Source organism: Megascapheus bottae, chromosome 2 (genome assembly GCF_031878675.1).
Source record: "Megascapheus bottae isolate mThoBot1 chromosome 2, mThoBot2.hap1, whole genome shotgun sequence".
NCBI classification, from domain to species: Eukaryota; Metazoa; Chordata; class Mammalia; order Rodentia; family Geomyidae; genus Megascapheus; species Megascapheus bottae.
In genome coordinates this window covers 78,771,515-78,785,110 of record NC_143510.1, presented here as the reverse complement: position 1 = coordinate 78,785,110, position 13,596 = coordinate 78,771,515, and the positions used below count along the sequence as shown (strand labels likewise).

The 13,596-nt window shown below is 35.4% G+C and overlaps 1 protein-coding gene across 4 annotated transcripts in view; it reads right to left on the bottom strand.

Annotated features, from left to right (window-relative positions):
- Cfap54 (cilia and flagella associated protein 54) overlaps window positions 1-13,596 on the bottom strand; it is a 270,425-nt gene that overhangs the window by 170,953 nt on the left and 85,876 nt on the right. For all 4 annotated transcript variants that reach the window (XM_090328446.1, XM_090328444.1, XM_090328445.1 and 1 more), the window contains exons 25-26: window positions 9,552-9,707; window positions 7,301-7,423 (exon numbers count right to left, since the gene is read on the bottom strand). In XM_090328446.1, coding sequence (XP_090184572.1) covers window positions 7,301-7,423; window positions 9,552-9,707 — 279 coding nt within the window. The remainder of the gene's footprint in view (window positions 1-7,300; window positions 7,424-9,551; window positions 9,708-13,596) is intronic.

Here is a 13,596-nt window from a genome sequence, read left to right as displayed (position 1 = left end):
TTATTATAAAATTATTTCATATCTTCACATGACAGAATCTCTGAAGATTCTGAATGTCACCATTAGGAGTCACCATCTCTTTCCTATGCTTGTATTTTAAGAAAACAGCTTCAGAAATTTGCCATTTAGTATGATATTTGCTGTAAAGTTTGGGTAAATGTCTTTATCATTATTCAACGGATTCTTTCCAATCCTAACTTATTAGAAATTTTATTAGGAAAGGTTGCTAAGTGTTATCAAATATCTTCATGGAATTTTTATATAATCTTATTGTTCTGCTTTCATTTGCTTTTATAAAAAAATCAAAGATTGCTTTAATTTAGACATGATTTTTCTTTTTCATTTTTTTTCCTTTTTAGTGCTAGGAATCAAACATAAGGCAGACTTGGTTTTTTAATACTTGATATAATGTGCCTGTCCTCAGACTAGCAAATAACATCATATCATCCAGAAGCATGGAAGAGTAGTCTCAAAAGACTCAAAGGACTTCTCTCCAATATAGAATTAAAACCCTTAGTCTGAGAACTAAGGCAAGAGAAGGCCATCAAAGGGATCCACGGAGAGAAAGAAGAAATTAAACTATCACAGATGACATGATCCTATACCTGAACAACCAAATAAACTCCATCCCAAACTCCTAGAACTAATAAACCATTTTAGAAAGTGGCAGGATACAAAATCAACCTTAAAAAGTCAATAGCTTTTCTCTGAGGTGCATGAACAGCTGGGAAAGTCATGTGGGTTCTGTCAGAGCTCCTGCAGCAAGTTGCCTGTAGATCCCTTTAAAGAGGTAAACCTCAGTTATGAATGAGAGCTTAGATGGGTACAGTATTCTTGGTTGGTAGTTATTTGTCTTAAGGGCCTGACATATATCCTTCTAATCTCTTCTTGCTTGCATGGTCTCTACTGAGAAATCCATGGTTATTCTGATTGGCTTTCCTTTGTAGGTGATTGTTCTCTTCTCCCTGGCTGCTTTTAGGATCCTTTCTTTGGTCTCCATTGATCCTGTATGGATTATAATGTGGCAGTGGGATATCCCTTTCTGGTCAGGTCTGTTTGAGGTTCTAAAAGCTTCTTTTATCTAGATGGGCCTGCCCTTCTGGGAAGTTCTCTGAGATGATTCCGTGAAGTATATTTCCAATACCATTGACCTCTTTCTCCAAGCCTTCTTCAATACCAGCACCATTTACCATAGCAAAGATATGGAACCAACCCAGATGCCCCTCAGTTGATGAGTGGATCAACAAGATGTGGTATTTATACACAATGGAATTCTATGCTGCTGTCAGAAAGAACGACATCGCCCCATTTGCAAGGAAATGGAAAGACTTAGAAAAAATCATGTTAAGTGATGTAAGCCAGACTCAAAGGAACATAGGCTCAATGGTTTCCCTCATTTGTCATAATCAGTAGAAACCCTGGGCTCTCCTAGCAGAGATTTACAATAAAACAAAATCTAGATACAAAGGCCATATAGTATGACGCTAAATGAAAGGACCTCCAGCATATAGAAATAAAAGCCATATAACAAGTGATTGTTGTCCTTAATATACTATGTTATCTCTCATCTCTTTTGCTGTCCCTTGGTTATCTCGTATTGTTAACAGTATTTTACCTTGTTACCATATATTGGATATATGCGTATTTGGTTATTTGAAATCGGATAGGGAAAGGGGGAAAACAAGATGAGGAGTGGGGTGGGGGAGGGAAATGGGGACCAAGACATGAGAAAGGGTATCAATGTATGTGAAGTAATGCACCTTCTATCTGGTGAATATAATGTAACCCTTCTATTAATTACAATAAAAATATATGAAGAAAAAGAGGTAAAATCATTGTATAATACAGTTTCCCACATAAAATTGTATTTGTCAAGCTTAGTGCATTAAAATACTTTTATTTATTTGTCTGCGGCAGTATTAATATAAATGAACATGTAGTTTCTGCTTTATATATTCTTAGTGCCTATTCAAAGCCATATATACTGTAAATGTGCTAGTCTTTAGACTAACACATCATAATAAATAACTGACAAGAAAGAAAAAGTCAGTAGCTTTTCTGTATGCCAACAACACACAAACAGAAGGAGAAATCAAGAAAATGATCCCATTTGCAATAGCCTCCAAAAGAATAAAATATTTAGGAATTAACCAAAGATGTAAAGGAATTATTTAATTAAAACTATAAAAGCCTAACGAAAGAAATTGAAGAGGATACCAGGAAATGGAAACACACCCCATGCTCATGGGTAGGAAGAACCAACATAGTGAAAATGGCCATACTGCCAAAATTGATATACAATTTCAATGCAATTCCCAACAAAATCCCAAATGCATTCTTTATTGAAATAGAAGGTATAATCCAAAGGTTCACATGGAATAACAAAAGACCTAGAATAGACAAAACAATTCTAGCAATGCAGGTGGTATTCAATACAAGACCTCAAACTCTACTATAGAGCCATAATAATAATAAAAAATAACAGCCTGGTATTTCCATAAAAATAAACCTGTAATCCTAGATAACCAAAAGGCTGAGATCTGAGGATCAAGGTTCAAAGCCGGCCCTGGCACAAGAGGACCTGAGCTCTTACTTCAATTAACCTCTAGAAAATGAGAAGTGGGGCTTGGCTCAAGGGTAGGGCTGTAGTCTTGAGCTGAACTACTCAGAGACAGTGCCTAGGCAGAGTTCAAGCCCCAGGACCCACCAAAAAAAAAAAAAACAGAGACCAAAAGATCAATGGAACATAATAGAAGATCCAGAAATAAAACCAAAATATAGTCAACTTATATTTGACAAAGGAGCCAGAGATATACAGTAGAACAAACACAGTCTATTCAATTATTGGTGCTGGAAAATTGGGCAGCCACATGCAGAAAACTAAACATTGATCCCAGCCTATCGCCATACACAAGCATTAATTCAAAATGGATCAAAGACCTCAATATCAGACCTGAAACCTTGAAACTACTATATGATATGAGTAGGAGAGATACTGGAACTCACAGGCACAGGCAAAAACTTCCTGAATTGAGTACCAGATTGGAGAGAGACTTGACAAATGGGACCACCTTAAAATAAAAGGTTTCTGCACAGATAAAAGTATAGCTAGTAAAGTAGAAAGATATTTACCAATAATACATCAGACAAATGTTTAATATCCAGTATCTACAGGGGACTCAAGAAACTAATCCCCCCTAAAACCCAACAAACCAATCACTAGATGGGCAAGAGAACTAAAAAGAGACTTGTCAAAAGAAGAGGTTAAAATGGCAAAGAGAGAGAGAGAAAGAGGGGGGGGGGAGAGAGTGCTCCTCATCCATGGTCATAAAGGAAATGCAAGTAAAAATAACCCTAAGCTACCACCAATTAGAATGGCCAATATTCTGAACTCAGACAACGACAAATGCTAGCAAAGTTGTGGAGAAAGAGGAAACCTACTGAACTGCTGGTGGGAATATAAACTAGTACAGCCACTATGGAAGGCAGTTTGAAGTTTTCTTAAAAACTGAAAATAGACCTTTCCTACGACCCAGCCATTCTACTCCTGGGCATCTACCCTGAGCATCATAACCCAGGATATGATAAGGACACCTGCTCAGCCATATTCATCTCTGCACTATTCACAATAGTCAAGTAATGGAAACAACCCACATTGTTTGCTTAGTATGCACAAAGATCTGGGTTGGATTCCTCGGTACCATATATACAGAAAAAGCTGGAAGTGGTGCTGTGGTTCAAGTGGTATAGCTCTAGACTTGAGAAAGCCAAGGACAGTGCGCAGGTCCTGAGTTCAAGCCCAAGAACTGGCAAAAAATGTGATATATATATGTATATATATATATGCACAATGGAATTCTACATAGTCAACAGACAAGATAAAATAATGGCCTTCGCTGGGAAGTGGATGAAATTAGAGTAAATCATGTTGAGTGAAATAAGTCAAGACCAAAGGACCAAAAGGCACATGGTATCCTTAATATGTGGATATAGATCCAAACATTATATCAGTGACTCAATATTTGGGTACCCAAGGTTATAGACATGGTCTTGGAGATACAAACATAACCACATAGACATAAAAGTCTATGATGGGGTATATACTCCATAGACACAATGTTTTATTTGATAGGATATGTACTCTATAGACATGTTTTATTATATAGATTAATATGTATCTATGACATACACACCCTCAGCTTAATTTTAATTATGTTCTAAAATTTATGTGCCAGTGATTGCATATAGAGATTTCCTTCTTGAATACTTGTTTGTTAAACATGACATCTGAAATATGAAGTAAAAATCAGTGTTAATGAAATCTTTAAAAAAAAGACTCAAAACACTGATTAATAATTGGGTCCCCTGTACTCTGCTTCCTTTCATATAAAAAGTGCCATCTTTCTTTTTAATTTCTGCTTGTCTAGTACTTTTGTCTATACATTTATTTTCAAACCATTCTTCATCCCTATTTTAAGAATGTTTCTTGAAATAATATTAGGACCCACCATTTTGGCCTACATGCTGTCTTTGCCTTGTAACACCACACTTTAGCGATAGATAAGCTTAATTCTATTACACCTTAATTATTATTTCCTTTTCCTTCTTCTTACTTTTGTTGAATTATCAATTATTTATCCTTCTCTGTTTTTGATGATGCTCTCTCAATTCTTCTCAGTTCATTTTTAATCCCTGTCAATTTAGAAACTTACTATGCTTTAAAGTTTTACTCATGATAACATGTTACTAAGCCATCTTTAAATATGTGTGTGTCTGTGTGTGTGAATGTCCTATGAAAAGTAACTATTTTATACTACATGCATTTTATGGGAAAATAATAAAATTCCATTCAATCATGGTCCAAAAATGTACTTGCTCCTATCTCCCCACACCTCAAGCAGAATGGAAACTTTAGTTGTAGGTTACTAAGTTTTTCTTTCAAGGATAAGTTCTCTGTCAAGGATACCTACTTAGTGTTTTTATTACAAAGTCCCAGGCACATCATTATCTACTTAATTTTAATAATACATACACTGCAAGATTTATTGCTCCCATTATTCCTTTCCTTTTTGTCTTTGCCTTTCTTGGGATTTCTGTTCTGAATCAATTGTCATTTGATAAAGTATTTCCTCAAGTGTTTTCCTCAGATAAGTATATGGGAAAAATATGTCTCAAATGCTTGAATTTCTGAAAATGCTTATTTTTTTCCTTGACAAATGAATGATACCTTTCATGGTTATTAATTTTTAGATGTTATGCTGTCCCCAAAGATTCTACAAATGTTATTTCAGTGTTCTAACATCTAATGTTACTGATAAAAAGGTTTGAAACCAATACATTCTCTTTCTATTGCAAATAACTTGATCCTTGGCTCTCATGATTTTAAAATTTGTTCTGATACTTTTGGGGGAATTTTGCCAACATCCCTCTTAATGAATATTTTTACATTAATCCTGCCTGGGACTCGGGGAGCCAATTACTTTTCACTTGTTTCTTTTTCTACTCATTTTGTTTGTTACTTTCATGTCATGACCTCTGTATCTAACTTCTGAATTTGTCATTTCTATATAATCCTCTGGTTTTTGTTTTTGTGTTATTCTACAGTACAGAGTTTTGAGCTCTGGCCCTGTTTTGTGGGTTTTTTTTTTCTTTGTGGGTCATGGGGTTTGAACTCTGGGCATGGGAGTTGTCCCTGAGCTCTTCAGCTCAAGGCTACCACCCTATCCTTGAGCCACGGCCCCACTTCCAATTTTCTAGTGATTAACTGGAGATAAGAGTCTCACGGTCTTCAGTGCCTTTAGTGCACGAGGTTAGCTTTGAACCGAGATCCTCAGATCTCAGCTTCCTGAGTAGCTAGGATTACAGGCATGAGTCACCTCATCCAGCCTCTGGCCCTGATTTTTCCTAGTTATTTTGGTATAAGGCTTCCTCTCTTTCTGCTTGTGTGCAATCTTTCTGTTAGAATTCCCATTGTAGGTACAATAATAGACATTTGCTACTGCATACAGCTCTCCATTGAGAAAAGTTTCTCAAACTTTTCTGCCAGGATAGTATCAAACCAAGATTCTCTCAGTCTCAATCTCCCAACTAGCTAGAATTATAGGCATCAGTTACCATTGCCCAGATATAAGAAATTAAGTTTTTATATCTGATCCAAGAATACTATAGCCTCGATCTTCATCAAATCAATTTGGTTAAAGTTTTTTTGTTGTCAATGGTTAGCTGGTTGGCAGATTGGTTGGTTTGGGGTTGATTACTCTTCCTTAGAAGTTTTCATTTTCTTTCTCCTACCCCCTACGTTGACCTCCAAGTCATCTCTGGTCTTTTCCAACATTATAAGAAAGAAATACCATAACAATTTTGGTATTTGGCTTGATCTTTCTCTAGATAAATGACTTCATTTTGGTTTGGTTTGATTCTTCTGTTACTAGGGCTTGAATGTAGGGTATCTTACTCACTTTGTTTTCTTGATAAGGTTGGTGCTATACCAATAAAACTATACCTATAGCCCTACTTTCTATTGGTCATCTTGGAAATCGAGCCTTGGAGATGTTTGTGCCAAGGCTGGTTACAAAATCTGACCCTCTTTATCTCAGCCTTCTGAGAAGCTAGAATTACAGGCATGAGCCACCAGTGCCTGATCAGATACATGACTCAATTTTTCAAATTTATCTGTACAGTTTGTCCTCTGTTGAGTTCAATGTGCCAATCAATCTCAAATTACACTTAGATGCTACCTTTCCTTCAGGTCTAATGCTATTTTTTTTATTCAGAATTGATAATATAGTTGTGTATCTCATTTAATGATTAATTCTTTAATCATAATCATGCTTCTTTGTCTCTGGAGGTCTTATATGCCCCACACTACCCATAACTTGATACTTGAGTTCAGGTTCTGCAAGCAGTTTTCTCTGATATACAGATTGACTGTAATACAACGTATATGCCACTAATATTCTAGGGTTTTGAAACATACCTTCTATGTGATTTTATAATTCTCAGCAAATATACAAATGCTCTTTCAGTAACATCAAGTTTTAGTTTGTGAAGCAATATAATGATGAATGTAATTGTAACCTCTCTATACATCACCCCAATAATAAAACACAATTGAAATGAGAAAAAAATTAAAAATTCAACAAGAGAATATGATCTCAAATCCTTATATTTCACATTTGCTTTTTTGCTTGAAAAATGTTTGGAAATAGTATTTTTAAGTATCTTAATTACCATGATTAAAATAGTTTTTCTAAGTCATTACTACTTACAAATATATGGCATCAAAGAAAGAGACAAATACCTTTGTCATGTAGAAGATACAACAAGCTATCATGTGCTGTACACTCTCATAACTTAAAACCTGTTTCTTTGAGAAGAGAATAATTGGCAGTCCTTGCAGCACTACTATACACTTTATTAAAATCTAAAAAAATTGAAAAAAATAATTTTGTGTTAACATCCTTATTCATTATTTTATATACATACCATGTGAATCTTAACCTATAACATGTTATTGCTGTCAATAATATGGATAAATTGCTTAATACATATTGAAGAATATAGATTATAGTTAATTACCAGATGAATGACTCATCTACAGAAGTTTGAAAAATAGTGAGGAACATGGAATATATTATAATTTTGCCTCCAAATTTTCTTGCTGCCACCAATAACATCACAATAAATGCTCTGTTTTTTGCCAGTCTGGGGCTTGTTCTCAGGGCCTGAGCACTGTTCTTGGGATTTCTCAAGGCTAGCGCTCTGCCACTTGAGCCACAGCACCACTTCTGGCTTTTTCTATATATGTGGAACGGAGGAACTGAACCCAGGTCTTCATGCATGCTAGGCAAGCACTCTACCACTAGGTCAAACTGCTGACCCCACAATTAATACTCTTAATACAAAAGCTTTGAGATGATGCCCCACACTAAGGATAGTGGAGTAGCCTCCTCCAGGCCAAGTCACCCTCTAAAGCATGGACAATTAGTTGGTACCATGTCCCTGGTGGGTAGAACACATCCAAAACACAGGGATGAAAGGAGCGATAGCATTTTGCCAATCAGTCATTTTATTCTGCGCAACAAACTTGTAGTGGAGTTGCTCTATTATATAAATGTTCTTAATTTTATTAAGATTTCATTACATGAGAACAAAGTTATGCATGGAGAAATTATTGTGTCAGGTATATTTGTTTTTAATTTATTTAAAATTAGTTTGATTCAATTAAAATTAAAGTTTCTTTACCAAAATCTAAAAGCATGTAATAATTCATATTTCCAAAACTAATGAGTAAGAATGCTATCCATGGCCACACATTTCATCCAGCAAAAGGAATTACAGAACTTATTAAACTGATCATTTAATGTACCTTTCTATGAATACTCTGCATCTGAGCATCTTTCCATGTTTCTCAGCCACTTGTATTTGCTCTCATGTAAAATACTTATTTGTATCCTGTAGCAATTTTCCTATTACGTTGTCTATTTGCAAGACTATTTTATCTGTGTGTGTACATAGACATACAGAGACATATGTCTATGTACACATATGTAATTCTGAATTGATAACAAAACCATGCTTCTTTGTTTCTGGAGATCTTATATGCTCCACACTACCCTTAATTTGATACCTGGGTTTGGGTCTGCAAGCAGATATGTGTATATATGAATATATACACCTCTACAGTTATGGGAACCTTTTTTCCAAAACAGTAAGTTTTCTACCCTCCTCTTATGGTGCCTTTTGTCCTACTGTTTCTAGAAGTTCTGTCTTAGGTTTACTGCAAACCCTAGACTGTACATAGTATCTCCTGGGATTTGTTCCTAAATTTTTGGATTTCTTTTAAATTTCAGTCCTTAATAAACCTAGATATTTTATAAGGTGGAAATAAAAGTTGAATTGCACTTTCTTCCAGATTAATTCAGCTGTCTAATAACTTTTTACTAAAAATGTTCCTTTTCCTACCACTGAATGGGAATGCCAGCTTGACCAGTCAACTTAGAAAAAGGTTTAAAGACTTAGAAAAATGTAGCTTTGCTAACACCATAAGATCCAAAACAGAAGACCTAACTAAACTTCATGGATTCTTCTGACTTTAAGACTTATGAAATAATAAATGGTGTCCCTTTTGAGATGTAGGTGATGATTTGGTTGACAATATCTTAGAGGTATATATAGCTAATATAATTCCTCCAGCCAGATCTCATCAATTTTTCCATAAATCCAAATTCCATCACCAAGTATGCTTTCTTAGGTTATTTACTACATTTTCTCCTTAAAATGGCTTTAATAATGTGTAGAACAATAAATACTACTATATCTAAAATTGCAAGAGCAGAATAATTGAAGTAACTTTTAGAACTAAGGAATTACTATTGCTAGTAATCAGACTTCTGTTCAGACATATAATTAATTAAAACTTTTTCAGTTAATTCTTGAAATTTCATATTTTTACCCATCTATATTTTGTAAGAGATACACTATTTTGTTTTTCCAAAACGAATCTATATTCTAAAAAATTCTCTTAAGTAGGGTCATGGGAATACCATTACCTGTATAACGGGTACCAAAACAATATTGTGGTATATTATAGGAGCTAGGAGACCATAACACTGAGTCACAGCTTGAAGGGCATAACTGGAATCATTAAGGAAGTTGCTAAGTTCCAATGCCACTAATATTCTCTCACATTCCATCAGTCTAGCAATCTGTAAAGAAACAGCCTTGTAACTCAAACTGAACATTGGATGATTAACTTAACATGTCTCTAAGGAGAAGAAAGGGTAGAAACTTTAATATTTGTAGGTAATTACATGAATGTTGACATGAAAATGTGAGTTTGGAAACAACTTTCTCTAGTAATACATGTATATAATACAATCTTGGAATTAAACTTTGGAATATTTTTAAAATATTTTTTTCCAGTCCTAGGCATGAGCTCAGGGCCTGAGCACTGTCCCTGGATTTTCTCAAGGCTAGGGCTCTACTACTTGAGCCACAGAACCACTTCTGGCTTTTTTCTATGTATGTGATAACAAGGAATCGAACCCGGGTCTTCATGCATGATAAGCAAGCACTCTACCACTAGGCCAAATGCCCAGCCCCCAGAATATATTTTTAAAGTACTACTAGTAACCTAAAAAAACCTGTGTGTACATTTATGTGTGTATGTATTCTAAAGCCTTTTTTCCTTGCTCTACCACATTGATCACAGCTGCTCCTCTAACTCTTTTTCTTCCTCTTCTTCCTTTTTCCCCATCCTCCTCCTTCTTCTTGGTTGTTAATTAGAAATAAGATTTTCAAGGGCTTTTTTTCCAAGTCTTTCCATTTCCTTACAAATGGGGCAACGTCATTCTTTCTGATGGCAGCACAGAATTCCATTGTACCACATCTTCTAGATCCAATCATCTACTGAGGGGCGTCTGGGTTGGTTCCATATCTTTGCTATGGTAAATAGTGCTACAATGAACATCATTGTGCTAGTGGATTTAGTATGTCATTGTTTCTAAATATTTGGGTAAATGCCAAGGAGTGGGATTGCTGGGTCATAGGGAAACTCTATGTTTAGTCTTTTGAAGAACTGCCATACTGCTTTCCATAGTGGTTGAATGAGTTTGCACTCCCAGCAACAGTGTAGTAGTGATCCCTCCTGGCCACATCCCCGCCAGCATCTGTTGTTATTACATTTCTTGATCATGGCCATTCTAACTAGAGTGAGGTGGAATCTCGAAGTTGTTTTGATTTGCATTTCTTTTACGGCCAGAAATGTTGAGCATTTCTTCATGTGTCTACAGAGAAGTCTCTTTTTAAGTCTTTGGCCCATCTTTTAATGGGATAGTTGTTTCTTTGAAGATCTGTTTTGAAGAGATTTAATATTTTTGCTGTAGATATATTTTAGATATGAGGCCTTTGGCTAGTGAAGATCTTCTACTCTGTGGGCTTTCTATTTAACTTGCTAGCTATGTCCTTTGCCATAAAGAAGCTCTAAAATTTAATATAGTAGCATTTGTCCAAACTTTGTTGTCTTTCTAGGTCTTTATTAAAGTTTCGACCTGTGCCAAGGATACCTAGTGTATCTACTATTCCTTCTTGTAAAGTTTTCAGGGTATCTGCTTTTACCTCAAGGTCTTTGATCCATTTGGAATTAATCCTGGTACAGTATGACATAGAAAAATCCAACTTTAATTTTCTGCAGGTGCTTAACCAATTCTGCCAGCACCCCTTGTCGAAGAGGTGGTCTTTCTTCCATTCTATTTTTTTGGCTCCCTTATCAAAGATTAGGTGGCCATAGGTCTGTGGGTTGATTTCTGGGTCTTCAGTTGTATTCCATTAGTCCTCAGGCCTGTTCTTGTACCAGTACCAATCATATTAAGTGTAGTAAGCCAGTCCTAAAGGAACATAGGCTCAATGGTTTCCGTCATATGTAATAATTAGTACACATCTAGGACTCTCCCAGCAGAGGATTACAACACTGCAAAACCTAGGTATATAAGGTCATATAGGATGAGACTAAATGAAAGACTCTCTAGGATATGGAAATAAGAGCTTTATCTTGTGTGATTGTTGTTCTTAATGTACTATGTTATTTCTCTTCTCTTCTGTTGCCCTTTAGTTAATCTCATATTGTTATGTATCTGACTTTGTTATCTGGTATATTGTATATACTTTTTTGTGTATTTGAAATAGGAAAGGGAAGGGGCAAAACAAGATGATTGGCAGGGAGTAGGAGGAGGGAAATGAGGACAAAAGCATGATAAGGGGTATCAATAGGTGAGAAGTAATGCACCTATTATTTGGTGAATGTAACTGTAACCTTCTACATACTACCCAAAAAATAATTTTTTAATTTTTAAAAGAATCTCAAGGGCTTATCTGCTAGGGCTGCCTTCTGCAATCCTCAGATCTCCTGAGTAGCTAGGATTATAAGACAAACCAATGGCCTGCAACAATCTTTTTTATTAATCAAATTAAATCTTAGCTATTTCATTTTTAAAATATAACTTTAAACAATAACTAATAAGTGAAATACAATATTTCTGTTACAGATTCCAATTTTTCTTTGGTACTGTCAGAAATGTTAAATTTTCAGTAAGCTGATCTTTGAAATATCTCCTGCATATATTTTTGCTACTTAAATAAAAATGGTGGTATAATCTAAAGGTAAGGTTTTAAGATTAAATATACTCAAAATGAACATAAAACCTTTATTATTTTTTCCCTTTCCTAGGGAAAATAATCATCATTTTTCTATACATACAACATTACACTCAAGGGAAATTGTGAGTTGTATAGTGAATCTTATTCGATTCATTTTTACTAGAATGATAGGTTAGAATTCTGAATTCACTGAAGTGGTTTTTAAAATGTTGTTACTTTGAGACTGGATATAATTTTAAAAAGAAGCCGAATTCAATGTAGTGAGAACCTATGGATGGTTGTGAGTACCTGGGCTCTATAAGATAGTTACCTTGTCTTGAACAAAAAATTTTCATTTTCATTCTCCCAAAGCTAGTACTACCTCATATAACAACTTACTGCTTAATTAATTATAAGTACATGATTTGTTTTTTTAAAGGAAAAACAGCTAATGCTTCTGAAATCTAAACTGAATGAAGAAGGATGGGAAAGAATGGAAAACAGAACATCAAGCTAAAATTAAAAAATAAGATCATTATAGTTATGTGTGCCTATCATTACAGGGACACAAGGAAGTTTAATAAGAGGATCAAGGTCCAGGTCTGCCTACACATAAACAAAAGACTACTTAAACATAATTAAGGGGCTGGGACTTTGGCCTAGTGATAAGAGTGCTTGCCTAGCATGCATAAAGACCCAGGTTTGATTCCTTGGTACCACAATATACAGAAAAGGCTGTGGTGCTGTGGCTCAAGTGGTAGAGCTCTAGCCTTGAGAAAGCCCAAAGATAGTCCTCAGGTCCTGAGTTGAAACTCTGGGACTGGCAATAATAATAAGAATAAGAATAAGCAAAAAGGTATGAGGACATGGATCAAGTGGTTGAGTGCCTGACTAGCAAGCTGAATGTCCCTATTCAAACATTCTAATACCACTAAAAAAATTTTAAAAAAAGAGTGAAAATAGCCTGGCACTTGTGGCTCATGCCTGTAATCGTAGCTACTCAGGAGGGTGAGATCTGAGGATTGCAGTTCAAAGCCAGCCCTGGTATGACAGTCCATGAGACTCTTACCTCCAATTAACCACCAGAAAGCCAGAAGTGGCACTGTGGTTCAATTGGTAGAGGTCTGGCCTTGAGCTGAAGAGCTCAGGGACAGCACCCAGGCCCAGAGTTCAAGCCCCACAACCCATGAAAAAAAAGTGAAAATATTAAGAAGATTGCAGATATATACAAGCATTGTTTATAGACACCTTGAGACTCTCTCTCTATCAGTAGGAAACAGTTTAAACATCTTCCTCTATACAGGAAGACAATATGCTTAAAAAGAACATAGAAGATAGATTCATGCCAGCATAAAAAGGCTTCTATTACAGGAGGTTAAAATCCAAGAGGTTTATCTTTGTGATTCTTGTTCTTAATGTACTATGTGAAGTCATTTCTTTTCTCTTTCATTTCTCTTTTCT